Source organism: Chiloscyllium plagiosum, unplaced genomic scaffold (genome assembly GCF_037043375.1).
Source record: "Chiloscyllium plagiosum isolate Xiang-an unplaced genomic scaffold, Cpla_swu_hap1 HiC_scaffold_9, whole genome shotgun sequence".
In the NCBI taxonomy this organism is placed as follows: Eukaryota; Metazoa; Chordata; class Chondrichthyes; order Orectolobiformes; family Hemiscylliidae; genus Chiloscyllium; species Chiloscyllium plagiosum.
The window spans coordinates 75766401-75783244 of NW_028270147.1; the positions used below are offsets into that span (position 1 = coordinate 75766401).

At 40.6% G+C, this 16844-nt stretch overlaps 1 protein-coding gene and 1 long non-coding RNA gene across 9 annotated transcripts in view; one reads left to right on the top strand and one right to left on the bottom strand.

The window, feature by feature from the left end:
* Positions 1 to 10811, top strand: part of LOC122554547 (uncharacterized) — a 77467-nt gene extending 66656 nt beyond the window's left edge. For 4 of the 8 annotated variants that reach the window (XM_087990813.1, XM_087990811.1, XM_087990812.1 and 1 more), the window contains 2 exons: positions 2907 to 2976; positions 9452 to 10158. In XM_087990813.1, the coding sequence (XP_087846939.1) occupies positions 2907 to 2976; positions 9452 to 9687 (306 nt within the window). In that variant the 3' untranslated portion in view covers positions 9688 to 10158. The other 4 variants (XR_006313017.2, XR_015758184.1, XR_015758185.1 and 1 more) reach the window with 4 other exon arrangements.
* Positions 1 to 16844, bottom strand: part of LOC148149168 (uncharacterized) — a 199823-nt gene that overhangs the window by 61564 nt on the left and 121415 nt on the right. The gene's annotated exons all lie outside the window — the stretch shown is intronic.

Consider the following 16844-nt stretch of genomic DNA (forward strand, 5'->3'; position numbering starts at 1 on the left):
TTCTGACACTGGCCAGGGAGGTCAATAATTTGATTTTGACAGGATTAGTTACAATTTCAACATATCTTTTAAGGACCATTTGGTATCGGAGGGACTTTGGAAATATTTTCATTGATTTGAAAGTCAGGCACTGATGCATCGTATCTCAATCTTACGAGAGAAACAAGGAAGGGAAATTGAATCTTTAAATCAGCATCTTAGCAGCTGCACTTTTGCTAGAGTGTTAAAAAAATAAACCAGGGCTGGGAACAACAGATTTGTTCGTCTTTCTGTCGCTGTCTCCCTTTCCCCATAGAAAGCAGTATTTAAGTTGCTTAACGATTATGGTTTGAAATTATTCTGTGGTTGATGCAATTAAAGCCCTTATGTTGGTTGGAAGAAAGCTGACAAATCAAATCCGACTGCGATAACAGAACCACTGAGCACTGACATCTTATCCTCTGAGCATGAAGATTTGTCTTTGAAAGCATTCCAAAAATAGTTACTATTGGAAATAATGCTCCAGGTTGCTCCAGTATTCCAAGAAGGATTATATCCAATGATGGGCCAAATCAGCACCTTTTTTTTCAGGAGGTCAGTCTTTTATGTAGCTTAATGAAAGCGTTTCATGCACAAAAGAATAGATATTGTGGATCACTGTTTTCGCTTATTTTTCAGCAAACAATTAGAAAGATATTAATTGTGTCAACTTAATGGTATCAATTGATTGAGACAGAAAACTATGGATTCCAATCCCTTCTCCATGGACCCGTAGTACAGTTGGTGACTCTCAATGCAGTGCTGACATAGTGTTGCTATCAGAGGTGTCACATGCTCAACTGGTGTGGGAAGTGGGCTTGGAGGATAGCAATTGCAATGCAGAGTATCTTAGCCAACATTCTTCCCAAATTATCAACACTAATACAGAATAACTGGTAAATTTTCTCATTGTCAGTGTGGGGGAAATGCTTCTGAACAGTTGCTTGATCTGAGTTGAGCATTAAAAATAATTTACAGAGCTTTGAAATGCTTTAGAGTATTATTAATTGGAAGTCTTTCCATTCAGAATTGTCTTAATGCAGAGTTCATTCTTGCCGAACATTCAGATAGAGTGTATGCTTTAACGGCTCTTGGTTAGGATATATTTGAGGAAGTGATGGGAAAATTGATCAGGGTCATGAATAAAATGAGAAGTCATATTCTATGGATCCTCTTATGCTATTTGTTAGTTTAAATGCTAAATATACTACTGTATTCAAATAGACGATCCCAGGGATATCAGTAAACTCTTTCATTTCTGCTGCCTTTACATTCCACAGTATAATCACCTGAGTGAATATTTCATGAAGCTAACATCATAGTATCCAGCAAGTGGTTTTTTTAAGAGTCCCAGAGCACTGTCTGCCTAATCCTGAACTAATATTTTTCAGGGAATGCTGTGGTGTATCTTAACAAAAAAAACTGTTCTAGTTTTTTTGCAAATTAAATTATACTTCCAAATAGGCGAAAATGAAACCAAAAAACAAATATTTGCAACCTTGTGGCAATGCACAATACAAAAAAGGTGCTCTTAATGCTTCTCATTTTATTATGGTGGTAATTTGAGCCTCGAAATGACTTCTAACTTATCTTGGTTTGGGTCACCCTGACCTTTAAGACCATGCCATTCTGTTAAAGTTAAACCATTAGGTCAAACTAGACAAGTGGAAAATTTAATTTTCATCCCTCATAGCCAAAATGGATGTAAATAATACACTGATCCAATGATTTGATTTTCATCCACTGCCTTTTATGAGTTTTGTACAACAAACTAAGGATTCTTGTGACATAATGGTAATGTTGCTACCTCTGAGTCAAGAGGACCAAGTTCAAGTCCACTTATAGTCATAGAGATGTACAGCATGGAAACAGATCCTTCGGTCCAACCAGTCCATGCCAACCAGATATCCCTACCAAATCTAGTCCCACCTGCCAGCACCCGGCCCATAACCCTCCAAACCTTTCCTATTCAAATGCCTCTTAAATGTTGCAATTGTACCAGCCTCCACCACATCCTCTGGCAGCTCATTCCATACACGTACCACCCTCTGCGTGAAAAAGTTGCCCCTTTGGTCTCTTTTATATCTTTCCCCTCTCACCCTAAACCAAGCCCTCTAGTTCTGGACTCCCTGACCCCCAAGGAAAAGACTTTGTCTATTTATCCTATCCATGCCCCTCATAATTTTGTAAACCTCTATAAGGTCATCTCTCAACCTCCGATGCTCCAGGGAAAACAGCCCCAGCCTGTTCAGCCTCTCCCTGTAGCTCAGATCCTCCAACCCTGGCAACATATCTGAACATCTTATTTAGAAAATATGTACAACACTTGATACACACATTCATTTACACATATACACCATTAGAAATCAAAGAAAGATGTAGTTATAGGGCATTTCATGGAACACATGATAGTCCACCCAAAACCATCATACTGGCTGATAGATTCATGATTTAGTAACTACCTTGGAAGCCATTTTATTTTCTGAAGAAGTATTTCCAGTCCTCCAAAAGACAAAGTATTTTCTCCTATTTTCTTTGCACTTAAAACCAGGCAGAGGTTTTTTTTCCCTCTGTATTTTGTTGAGAAGACAAAGTTCCTTTTGTTTACATGATGCATTCATACAGAATTAACAAATGCCAAGTCGTATCGTAAAAGCTAGAAGCAGAATCGGTCACGCTAACCTACTTTTACCATAAACAGGCTGTAATCATGCAAATCAGCATAATTCATGTGTGTGCTGGTCACCCTGTGTGCCATCTAACCGCAAGATCCAAGTTGATTAAAACTGCAGTGTTAAACATTCTATATGGATTCTGCTTTTGTGTGTAACATTTTAAATGCATCCTTTCAACATTTGTATGATAAATCATCTCTTTCTTTTGTGCAGATTCCAGACTTGTCAACAGGCACTGCAGTGTGTTACTCAAAATGCATGCCGTTTGAAAAGGAATTTCTTTGTAAGGTGCTTTTCTTGTTGTCGCCATTGTATATTTAATTGCCTTTTCGACCAAACGTTGCATTCTTAATCATTGGATTTTTAGTGGACAGCAGTTTGGAGGTGGGGTGGGGGCAGGGTGGGGGCGGTGTTGGGGAGCAAGAATTGTCTTTCACTCAGCACAATCAGTCATTGCCTCCTCGCAATATGTTTTAAGCACTTTAAATATCATCATAGCAAAGGATTAGATTGCATCAAAACAGATTTGAACATTCCTAAAAACATGTTTGCCAATGACAGAAAAAAAATCAGGTGTTTTGTATGTTCTCCTCATGGTGAATTCTCACTCTATTTGCAGATTGTACCTGATTAGACATCCATGCATCTAAGGAGTTAGACTGACCTTACCCTTTTAGATTCTATTTTTATCAAGTGGTGGCTTCAGGGAACATTCAACGCTGTCGGTGAGTTTGATACTATTGGAGAAACCATCGACCGTTGATTGTACCTTGTAGCCAACCTCCTCCACCTGCCTTTGGGTTAGTTCAACCCACGGATCTTGGTCTGAAACCCATTTGCTATGACGGAGGCTAGCATAATCATTATAGATAATTTCCGGGAAGACGAAAACAGTCCCAGCAAAGGTCACAATCAACATTCATTGCTGTCGGTGGGTTTAACTATATGGTAAAGCTCGCTGAACAATGAATGCAACTGTGGCCCAGATTTTAGCAATGACGCCAACAGAGTTGACGTTGGACAAAGCAAAGCTGCAATAGCCGATGATTTAAGAATTGATTGATCGAGGAAAAAAATTGGCCTCGTCCGGACTTGACCTTCTGTAATGCTTGGATATGATATTAAGTTCAGTGTAATTTATTCACAAATGACTGAATCATGTGAGGGTCAAATTCCTGTCTGGAATAGAAAGAATATATGTTGCAGCTATTACATTAAAAGTGATATCAGGTTTCAATATTTTGTTGAGGCTTTCTGAAAGACTTGGTCTGTGCCCACTGAGATGTTCAGTTCAATTAGGGAGTGATGATGACAAAAGTATGCTGAAGAATCAAACATACATATGTAATTCTGAAAGTGGCTGACTCAATGGTCTTTCCAAATGCTTCACCATTGAAGAATGCTAATTCTCATTTGTTATTGAACCAACTGTCACAAATTGGGATGGCTACTTGCAGAAACAGAAGCAGGCCACTCAGCACTTGAGCCTGTTCTGCCTATTCAATAGGAACATTGCTAATCTGATTCCTCTACATTCTTGCTCTTCCTCAATAACCTTTCACCTCCTTGCTTATCAAGAATCTATCTTGCATTTTCTTGAATATAATCAAAGACTTTGCTTCTGTGAGAAAGAATTCCTCCTTTTCGTGAAGGGGTGACTCATATTTTTAAACAATGACTCCTAATTCTAGATTCTCCCATGAAAGGAAACATCTTTTCCACATGTATTCTGTTAATGTCCCTCCAGTCTTTATACTTTTCAAGCAAGTCACTTCTTGGTACTTGTAAACTTCAAAGGACATAAGCTGAGCCTATTCAAATTTTCCTCATAAGACAACCCACTTGTTCCAGGTCTTCATCTAGTAAACATTTGATCTGCCTCCAACCCATTTACATCCTTTCTTAAGGAAGAAGACCGGTAGTGTACATAGTACTCCAAATGTGGCTTAACCAAAGTCTGCATAACTGAAGCATACTTCCCTATTTTTGTATTCAATTTCCCTCACAATAAATGTTAATCACCTATTAGACACCTGAATCACTTCTAACTTCATACTAACTTGCTGCAATTCATGCATTGGGATACCCAGATCCCACTGCATCTCATGAGCTCTGCAATCTCTTACCATTTAAGTAGCATGCTTCTTTGTGCAGCAATGGACTACTTCTACCGATCTTTTGTCATCAGCAAAATTAGGAATTCTACTTCGTCCAAGATATTTTTACAAGTTGGAAAATGTTGAGGCCCCAGCCCTGATCCCTGTGGTACACCACTGATTATATATTGCCAAATAGAAAATGATCCATTTATGGTGACCCCCTGTTTATTGCTCACTAACCAATCTTCTATTGATGCCAACATATTATCTCTTAAACCTTGTAGACCATGAGTTTTTGTTAACTACAATATCCTTTGCAGCACCTTCTGGAAATCTGTATACAGCAGATCTGCTGGTTCCACTTAATCCACAGCATGTTACATCCTCAAAGCACTCCAATAAATTGGTTAAAGATGACTTACCATTCACAAAATCATGTTGACTCCATTTGAATACACATCTCTAAATATTCTGCTATAGCATCTTTAAGCTTCCAACATTTTCCTTCTGACAGATGTTAAGGTAACCAGTCAGTCGTTTCCAGCTTTTTCTCTCTCTCTCTTTTTGACTAAAGGAGTTATATTCACTAAGTCCTTGGAAACTACTTGCTCAATGTTAATGCGGAAATAGCTGAACTGGCCTAAATTTGTCTGATGAATTAAACAAAATGAAATTGAAGTATCCCAGTAGGACTGGATCGTAATTCAGTTTTTCACCCAGTTTGCACTCCGCTTATTCCCTGGTCCTCATGTTTGCTGTCTGATTTGCTCTCAACTTTCACACAGTGCTGTCTGTTCCAATTGTCACATCTCTCCAGTAATGGTTTTTTTCTTAAATTATCACACGACCATCACCCATCTCTCCGGAATTTCAGCCAACTTCGTAGAATACACATATATTTATGGAATGTTTTCTTTCACTGAACCACATATTTTTAATAAAATAAAATGGTATGGAAAATCAACATTGCATTTGTCTTTTTGAAAACCTTCCAGCTTCCCTTATTCTATACATGTGCTAGATGGTACTGTCATACATGTCAGATGATTATCATGAAATATTTGTGGTAACTTGCAGTAACCTTTTTAAATAGGCATACTGATAAAAGAAATGTGCTTTGCCGATTTTTTTTCTTTTGCATAGTTTTAAGGACTGGCTGCCAAAACAAATATTTAAAGCATCAAGCTGCATGATAGCACATTCAGCTATGGTAACCTTGGGCCATTAGATCTGAGATACAGTCAGGCAATTTTTCTACTTTTCTTTAATGCTTGGCAACTAACTGAAATAAATTTCATAAAACATGACCTACCTTATTTTTCTCTCTCTTTTCCTGAAGGTTGTTAGTACTAATGTCCTTTGGGATGCCCTAAAATCATGCCAGGAGCTCGATAAATTGAGGTCTGTCTGCTTTTCTTCTTTCGTAAAGTATTGCCCCTGAGGTAGCTACACTCTTCTGAGAGCTGGAGCCTCATGTAGATATGAATCCAGTGATCATAATTTCACAATGCAGAAGAAAACTGAACGTAATTCATTGAATAAAGTTATGTGCCTTTTACAAAACTGTGGAGTAAAAATTATGTTGCGGATATTACCAGAAACATTTAGAGCTAGATGCAGTTATGTTGAAAATTGACAGAGACCGAGTAAGGATATAATCTTTCCCTATATAAGCTTTTCCCAAGCTCATTAATATTTCTACTCATTCTCTGTGAGAACTACCCACAAAGCATGGACTGAAAGAGAATAATAAATTGTGTATTGATTGTCAATCTTTTATTAATCTGTTATTTTATTTTTGAAACAGTTTCTTCTTCAATCAGAACACCTACACAATTATAACAATTATTGAATTCATGTTAGTTTAGTAAATTTTAAATTTGGGCGGCACGGTGGCCCAGTGGTTAGCACTGCTGCCTCACAGCGCCTGTAGACCTGGGTTCCATTCCCGACTCAGGCGACTGACTGTGTGGAGTTTGCACATTCTCCCCGTGTCTGCGTGGGTTTCCTCCGGGTGCTCCGGTTTCCTCCCAAAGTCCAAAGATGTGCGGGTCAGGTGAATTGGCCATGCTAAATTGCCCGTAGTGTTAGGTTAAAGGGGTGGATGTAGGGGTATGGGTGGGTTGCGCTTCGGCGGGTCGGTGTGGACTTGTTGGGCCGAAGGGCCTGTTTCCACACTGTAAGTAATCTAATCTAATCTAAGATAATTAGTTGTTTCACACTAGGAGTCACGCCTAACAACTCTGTGAAATATTATTCTGAATGTGATGTTTATTTTCTTCTTTCTCTTGCTTCTATTTTCTAAGGTCTGGAGGTATTGCTTCACTCAATTGGGGTACATTTTCACAGACAGTGCTCACTGTGTATTGCCCCACAGAACTGACAATTAATAATCTCTTCACTGCAAGATCTAGATCTCCCACTTTGTTCAGTAAGAATAATACATTCAAAATGACTGACTCACTGTCAGTGATGCAACTGAAAAAACCTAGGCCTGATTGGCAGCAAATGTGGCGAGTTGCAATACCCACCATAATGGACAACTTGTAACCATTCCAAGGAGTGGTCATTTTGAGTTTCCACAACCAGCATAAAGCAGGTCTCCAATCTAGAAATGTTCTCAATAGTGTGGGGATTCTACACACATTTTAACTATTAATTAACTTCAGAATTTATGAAGAAGCAGACTCTGTAACTTTAAGAGCCAATCCAGCTTCAAAAAAGTCCACTTTAGTCACAGAGTAATTTATTACTGGTTACACGATGTGACAGTCTTCAATGAGCAATGCTATGAGAAGATCTGTTTGATTAGCAAGCTACCACGAAACACATTTTTTAAAAATATACTGATGAATTGGAAAGGGTGTGATGTGTAGTTTTTAACAACTGCAAGGCTGCTAGAATTGTTATTTCTTCACCAAAGGATCACACAATCCTAATGTCGTCAGCAGCAACTGGTGGCTAAAAAAAAGCTATTTCTTGGAAATCATTTTTTTCCACGTAATGCACACACTTATGGGAAAAAGAGAAGCAACTAGATTCCACAAGCTTCATAGTGAGATTCTGAATGTTTTGTTTCTGCTGGATAAATTCTGTTTGTAAGGGCCTGCTTATAAAGAAATATTTCCCTCTGACCAAAAAAATTTATCATGCTCTTACCCCACTGATCACAAGCAGGTACATTCTGCCTATGTTACACTCCAGACCTTTGTAAGAAAATGCAATAAATCATACAAGGCAGCAAAACAGCTTAGTACAACAGTCACACATCCAGAAAGTAGTCATTCTTCAGAACAAAATAAATCCTTTTAGTTATGATGATATTTAATTGAGCTGTTTATTTCACCTATTGCTGATCCTACATGCATTGTGTTAACATAGTGGTGTAACACACAACTATATAAGAATTTTGGCATGGAGAGATGATTGTACACATGTTCACACACACACACACACACAAGTTCTATTTAAGTAACATGTTATTTTGAAATTGGTCACATAAAGCAAACACTTAAATGAACCAGTGCATAGCAAATACAGATTATGCTATTTACTGTAATTTACATGTACTGGAACCTTATAGTGTGAAAATAAATTGTTATGAGACTTGAAAGGGTTCAAAAAGATTTACAAGTATGTTGCCCGGGTTGGAGGTTTTGAGCTATAGGAAGAGGCTGAATAGGCTGGTACTGTTTTCCCACGAGTGTTAGAGGTTGAGGGGTGACCTTATAGAAGTTTATAAAATAATGAGGGGCATGGACAAGGTCTTTTCCCTGGGATGGGGGAGTCCAAAACGATAGGTTTAGGGTGAGAGGGGAAAGATACAAAAGGGACCTAAGGGGCAATTTTTTTCACACAAAGACTGGTACATGTGTGGAATGAGCTACCAAAGGAAGTGGTGGAGATTGTTACAATTGCAGTATTTAAAATGTACCTGGATGGGTATATGAATAGGAAGGGTTTAGAGAGATATGGACCAAGTGCTGGCAAATGGGACTAGATTAGGTTAGGATACCTGGTCGGCATAGACGAATTAGACCGAAGGGTCCGTTTCCGTACTGTATATCTCTATGACTCTATGCCTGTGACTGTAAATATTGCTGTATCCCATGCCTAATAACATTTAAATAATTTAAATAAATCGTTAATGTGCGTAGCTATGTAGCAAGACATTTATTCAAAGGTAAACAGCATTAAAATATAGTGCAAATTATATACATATCCTGTTTAGTGTTGTGGGATATGTTTTACGCATATTTAAAAAAGGCCAGACAGCGCTAAGCGGGTTAAGAAGAACGTAAGTTCCTAATAAAAAAGACAGTTTTTTCTTCACAGGGCTGCTTGCAGATTAGAGTTAACACTTTATTCACACTCCCATCAGTGAACCTAACAGCCACCCTTCAGCCACTGTCCAGTCTACCCAATCTTGACAGCATTTCCAATCCCTGAGACCAAAATCTAGTGCAGCATCATTGGCGGTGCCATCTTTGGGATCAGCTGTTTAGCCTCTCCAACAGTAAACACCAATTTCATGGTGGTAGTTCGGGGAGGGGGTGGGGCTGCTCCCCAATATTCTGGACAAAAAATGGTTCTAAAGCAGAAATCGCTGCAGAAAGTCCTGCTGAGTTTCTCCAGTAAGTTGTTTTTCTTCTATTTCAGATCTTCAGTATCCGCAGTCTTTGTTCCGTTTTGGTAAAAATGACCGTCCCATCACGATTCCTTTGTGCGAGATTACTGTGTGCAAACTGGCTGTTGTGTTTCCCCATATTTACAGTCGGGGCTACATTTCAAATGCACTCGATCGGCTGCAAAACACTTTTGGCCTGTCCTCGGATCGTGAAAGGTGCTATGTAAATGTACGTTCTCCCGATGCAGCTCCATGTTCTGCTCCCTAAATCAAAGCTCCGCCAGTCACTCCGTCGCGTCTCTTGCAAAGCATCTTGGAGCGGCAGTGCCTAACAAGAGCAAACTGGCCACTCCCTTGAGGAAGGGAGTATTCTTTTGTCTGCCCGGCGCTGGGGGTCGCTTCTCGTGAGCTTGCAAACCACAGGCACTGCCCGAATGTGCTGCAGCCGGCTTCCCCAGCTGGTCGCAACTGAACTGGTCAGAGAAACATGCAACCCCCTCCTGTGGCACTCTTTGTCTTTCCCGCCAGTGCCGACCTCCAGCCTTTAATAAAGCCACAGGTTGGTGTCCACAAACAAAAAACACGACGTTTGCAAACTGGAAAGGCAAATTAGGGGGGACAAACTGCTTTGGTTTAAAACAAGGAATAGAAAGCAAGGATTAAATAACACAGCAATAATTCCACTTGGAATTCAAATCAGCATTGTGATCGAGATTAACATCTTTCATTTGTTTTTACATTTCAGTTGCCTAAGTTTATCATCATCCAGTCGAGTTACAATCAATCACCCTTCGCTAAACAAGAGGTTCTGTTACTGGAGTTCTCCTGGTCATTAAAAGCTGGCCGGCAGGAGCTATAATTCAAGTCAGACAGACTGCAATCAGTCTCCCGCTCTCCCCATTCCCCTCCCCCCCCCCCCCCCCCCATCCCGCCACACTAAATGGAGCACTTACTCCTCTCTGTGTGTTATTTGATCTGCAAGCACTGGGTTGAGTCCAGACAAAACAGACCCAAGTTCAAGTGCAAGGCCGCTTCAAGATTTGAACTTGCAGCGTTCCATCTGGGAGTCAAACCCCGTGTGCCTGAGCTGCCCAGCTTGAAATAATTCATCTCGGCAACATGTTCAGGCTGCAGAGTCAAAGTTCAAAATGGCCGGGGCTGCTTTTGGAGGATTCTGCTCCCTTTAAGCCATTCAAGTGCATTCGATTTTACTCGGTGCAGTTCTTGACAATGGTACAAAGAGCAGCGTTTCGCTGCAAACAGGCTATCCCCTATAATCTCTTTTGTCAAAAAGCCTTTACGCCTACAGAAGGAATGTATCCGTCCTGATTCTTTAGATGCCCTGGAATTACTTTACAACCGGTTGCTGCTGGAATGTGACCCCCCCCCCCCCCCCCAACTCCCACTAAAACACACCAGACAAGGAGGTAAAGAGTCACGTTTCACGGTTGTTGCAGCTTCTTGTTTGAACTTGGCATGCGTCTGCCATTCAAGAATGCTCCCTCAGATGGGCGACAGTGATCTGTTGGAGTGGTTGAACCAGACAGTGCTGTCAAAAAAAAGACTTTTGACAGTAATCTATAGCAAGTACAGCTCTGGGTTGTCAGTGAGCTGGAAGATGAGCTGATTCCCAGCACACACATTTAAGAATATCATCACTGGGAGAATTTCCCTCCTCCCCCCACTCCCTTTCTTTTTTTAAAAAAAAGAGCAGACGGTTGGACTTTAATGAACGATAAACACCAGCCTTACAACGGATGGAACAGATCTGTGTCTGGTTTTGCCCTGAGGCAAGTCTCTGCCACAGTAATAAAAACAGCTCCCAACAACAGCAGCACATCTGGGAGATGCCTGCTTCTTTTCATTAGGCTTTATCTGTCAACGCCCCCCCCACCCCCCCACACACACCTTGCCTTTTTATTTCAAACACAAGATTATAAGGCCCTGCAGAAACATCCCCACCTCCATCCGCCCCGTCACTGCCCAGGCAAGTGTAACCTGGTCACTTGTACAACTAACTGGCCCGTGGCGAGACGCAGCGAGCAGTGTCAGCAGCGCTGCCGACAGGGAGCTGGGTAGGCAGCTCTAACGGTCAGAGGAAGTGCTCGACACCTGCAGAGTGGCGAACCATTCGTTACACAAAGAGCATATTGAGCGAAACAGATTTAAAGAGACAAAGGCGCCTTTTGTGCGCCCGCATCAGTTGCTCGTGGTTGAAAAAGGGCCAGCACTCAAAAAAAAGCCTCCCTTTTCTTTTCCGCCATTCTCCATTTAGATAAGTTCAGGGAGATAAACTCGAAGAATCACAGTGGCCAACGCAGCAACTTCCTCCCCAGCGTGCCCAGTGGAAAAGAATTCTGCCCTCGCGTTGCTGTTCAATATTCATCGTGTTGTGAAGGGTTTTCCTGGGAGGCTGCTCACTGGAAAAACCACAAGAATGAGAATTTGACTCGCACTGCAATGAAAAAAAAATCTTCTGATATGATCTTTTTTTCTTCTGGTAATTTTAATACAAGGAGGTAATCACAAAGGAATTTACTTTCAAGAGAGTAGGGGGTTGGCCCTGAAAGCAAACTTAGAAACTGTGAATTGGCAAATCAGCCCCTTGTAACTCATTAGCAATGAATTGTTTGAAATAAGTTACTCAAACCCTTAATGCCTTTGCACTTAATATGCCAGTGCCTTCTCACAACAGAAGAGGGTGTCTTCAAAATGTCCAGTGTTTGACCAGTTAGGTCATGTCAATCAGGATGTTAGCAGTGCCTCAGCCAGATAGAAACCCACCTATAGGTCTAGCACTATTCTGAGTTGCTTGATTGCAAATTGAGCCATTATGTCATAGAGATGTACAGTACGGACACAGATCCTTCGGTCCAACTTGTCCACACCAACCAGATTTTTTTTACAGAGGAAGTAGTAAGTGTTTGGAATGTGCTGCCTGGGGTGGTGGTGGAGGCAGATATGATAGGAACGTTTAAGGGGCTTTAAGGTAAGAATAAGAATATGCAAGGAATGGAGGGATATGGACCAAGGGCAGACTGAAGGGATTAGTTTAATTTGGCGTCATGTTCGGCACAACATGGGGGTCGAAGGGCCAGTTCCTGTGCTGTACTGTACTGTTCGAGAGTGTGTCTGTCTGAGTGTATTTATAGGTACATATAAATACTTGGGTTTATCTGTATATACAGACATACATTTCTGCTCAAATTTTGCTGTAGGATTTTAAAAGCAATGGAACACAGCTGTGAAACTTTTTTTTCCTCTGTATGAATTTGTATGGTGTATCAATTCTAAATTTCCTACAGCTATCTCCTTGAGTGCACAGTGAGGTTGATTTTTGACCTGCCAACATAAATGATATTGGTGCAGTAAAGGCCTCAGATTTGGGTTTGGAAGCCTCTCTGATCCCAGTTACCCTGGCAGTCAGGTCCTATAAAAACATCTGCCTGTTTCTGGTGGCCATCCTCTTTGTAAATATAACATACACTGGGCTCCCGACTGCCACTTTAGGCTGGTATTTGTCACTTTGTAACCTGTCCACTGGTGATAGAACTGAAGAAGTCCACCAACAGTGAGTCCTAAAAGATTTTAAGGGAGCTAGAAGGAGCAGGAAGCAGCTAACTAAAGATCCGAATGAGTCACATGCCTCATTGAGGCAGGTAGGTTAATCTCTCATGTCAATGAAAAATGACAACAGCAACAGTTTATTTATGGAGTAAGGAGGAACAGAAATGTCATCCAACCCCCCCAGTACTCCCAGAACTTTCTCTGTGTTGGTAAGGTACATGGTCCTACAGTCAATGCTGGAGAAGGCTAACTTGCCTGTGGATATTCGGTACTTATGGATAGCTTGCTTGGAAAATGAATTCCAAGGCCTACTTCCAGACCATCCTCAAGCCATCTGGGCCACTTTGCTTGATTGCACAATGCTTACACTGCCACCCCTTAGTGCCTAATAATGGTATCTCTGCCCTGAGATGTACAAGCAAAAGAGGCACACAGTACCATTAAACACCAACAATCATTTCCCTACTCATCATAAAGTATATACATTTTCAAGTATATACAGTGTTTAAACTTCTCCAGATTCTGGCTCTACACTAATTAGAGTCATTCTAATGTTCTCTCTCAAAATCTTGCAAAAGAATGTCAGTTTTTTTTCTTAAAACTGAAGCCCTACATTTCTCAGAGGTGCTGAAGGCATCTCCTTTGCTCCAACTTTCTCAGAGTAATTGTAACCATTCCTCAGTAATGGCTGATGAAAAAGAATCCGAGACCTACTCTCAGATTTCCCATAATTGATGCTATAGGCATCCTGTGTTCTGACTTCTCCCTATAGTTACAACTTCAAACTTCCCAATATGGTTAAACTTTAAATGTTCCTAATTTCCTACAGTAAGGCAGTGCAAGATTACTGAACAGGGAGAGACTAGGCTTTCCCCAGCCTCCTGCGAAGATTTCTCTTTTGTTTTCCAATGGACTCTTGAAAGCTGTAACCTGGCAGATATTCAACATATTTATACGCATTTCAGTCACTGTTTTGTTCCAACTGGAAACCCTTGTGAGATTCAGTTATCCGTACTGCCAGGAATGTTTCAGTACTGAAGTCTTTCACTGGCAAGAATGTCATTGCTGACAGTGCAGCAGCAGAGCACAATCCCTGGGCCAGTTGCTGCGTCACAGTGATTGATGGGTTACAAGGATTACACTGCTGCTCCTGAATGGCATATTGCACAGAAGACACACTTTGGGTTTTGCATTCCAGTCTAATAATGTCAAAGTGTTCAAAATAAAAACGCAGCTTTATGGTGCAAATACATTACCGTGTGCAATTACATATGATAGATATCTCACTCATGAGAATGAACTCAGTGACTTTTATCCATGTGCAATTAGATCATCACTGTTCCATATACATGAAGCACTATTTGAAGAATCATCAATTCTGTTGTGGGCCAGAACTGAGCTTTTTAAACAAACATTTATTCCAGTCCTGCATCACCAAGCCAAGTTGTGACTGGCTCAGTTCTTCTGCCCACATCTTGATTCATGACTAACTGAGAATGAAACACAGTTGTCCTAGAGGAAGAGTTAAAAGAAAATCGACCTTCACCCTGATTTAGTAGCTTGTTGTAAATGTTTATGAACCAATTTTTTTGAAGTTGTGCTTTGCAATAAAATGCTGCAGTTTCCTTCCCCTCAGTCTCCTGTTCCACCATTCTGGGGATATGTTGAGTCGGAGACTATTAGACGTGTAAAAACAATGTTATGTCAGCCTCTAAGGAAACAAAGCATTATAAAAGTATAATTCCTGAAGAAGGGCTAATGCCCGAAACGTCGATTCTCCTGTTCCCTAGATGCTGCCTGACCTGCTGCGCTTTTCCAGCAACACATTTCCATCTCTGATCTCCAGCATCTGCAGACCTCACTTTCTCCTCATTATAAAAGTATACTACTATTTGGCTGTTGTTCAAAAGATTCTGAAATATCTCTCTCCACACTTAAAGCATTACATAAGCATGGCTTCCAAACCTTTCCTTGTAGTCTTTCCTTTTCTACTGATCTATGGAAGATGCGGCCAAACTGGCAAACCTAACCCCTATTCCAATACAATGTACGAAGTGAAAACCGTAAGGTTTCTTTACTATTTGTACCTTATGTTACCAGCACATTGTCACTCCTTACAATCTTGGGTTAATGTACATTATGGCCACTTAGTTGTTGCGCCCATGAATTACTCTGTGTAAGCCCCTCACTATGTACAGCATTCCTTCAGCCTGACTTTCAGAAGTGAAGCACAATGGTGTGTTTCTTCAATCCGTTCAATCCTCACATGACTCAATCAGCTCATGGAAATTGTGCAGCAGTTGTTCCCCATTCAAGCAGCTGGGTCATTTCGAAATAGCACAGTGCAGCCTATTGGCCAAAGTGCAGTGTTCATGAGGAATATCCTAATCTGCTGTCAGGTTCTGTTACCTCTGCCAGCCCTGCCAGTCAACTGTACAAGTACATTCAGACCGGGAAAAGAACTTCAAGTCAATTTGGCATAGTGTTTCAAAAACAAAAGATGAAAGGTTTCTCTCTAACAAAGTGTTGAATTCTAAGTTTAAATTAAATACAGTAATAGCTTCAGAATGTGCAATATTTCTATATCAATTTCTGATTGAAATTTTATACAGGCATCTACAAATGTTTCAAGGAACTTTATTGTTAGTATCATCACTCAAAGACAACAGCTTGGACTCTCCTTGAGCCAGATTCTTTGGCTAATTTGATTATTAGGAACTTGTGAAATTCAGTGTTATAGGATATATAAGCTCTTGCCACATAAACATAAAAATCAGGAATACTATCTCATTGCAGGTGTTGTTTGCTCTTGGCCACTAGAAGGAAATAGTCATCTCACAGATGACGTGACAGATCGCCCCCTTGTGGAGTGGATATAATCAGTGTTGCATTGTAAAAGAACTCCTGGTCAAGTTACAGGAAGTTGTATCGAGAAAGGCTCTAAGATATTTAGTTTGGAATATGGTGAAACGACAACACAGGAACGATAATGATGTGTCACATTGCTGGACAGAGTGCAGAATAGATTTACACTATAATTAAAGGAAAAAAATACAGGCTTTGTTAGGAAATTGTCTGAATGCAAGATACAGAAAGCATGGAAAAAACTGGCAGGATTCAACAAATGGTCTTTCAAAAGAAACCTGTTTACGGTCTCAACTATTCACCTTATTTATTAATGATTTGCATAATGGGATAGAACACCATATATCCAAATACAAGGGTAGCCTATTGAATGGAAAAAGCTAAAAAAGATAGATTCGAATACAGAAAAAGGCGAACTTTGAAGTTTGTGATGTTAGCCATTGCTTGCAATGTGTGCCATGTCAGTACAGTGAAATATTGTAACATTTGAGGAACAGTTCCAACACGTTGATGTTCTACCTCGCATTGGGGTGAGGATTGTTGCATGGTTTCCAAAAGGTCACTCTTAAACTGTTCATGGATCACTGAAGAGTAGGTTAAAGGTGACAGGTTAAAGGTAGTTGGACATTACGCATGTATGAGGCAGGTGTAGTGCTGGTTTTAGCTGTAATGCTGGGAAGACAATGGAGTGCCTCTACTTCTGTGTAGGTGGCCCAATGTACAGTCCCAAAAACAGTTGGAGAACTCTGCAGATTTTGGGATTAGGGAAGTTCAGGAAGCCATGGGGTCTCAGAAAAAGTAGTACATAATTCAGGCCAGCTGCGAATGGGAATTGGAAAGCCCACCAGCAACACTTGCTTGTGGCAAATGAGCAAGATTGGGGCTCAGAAAGAACAACCCAGGGGAAAAGCTAGCTAGCTGTCCATGAAAAGCTGGAGTTGCATGCTTATGAGTGAGTGCTGGGGTGCAGATTCCTAATCCAGTGGAATGTGG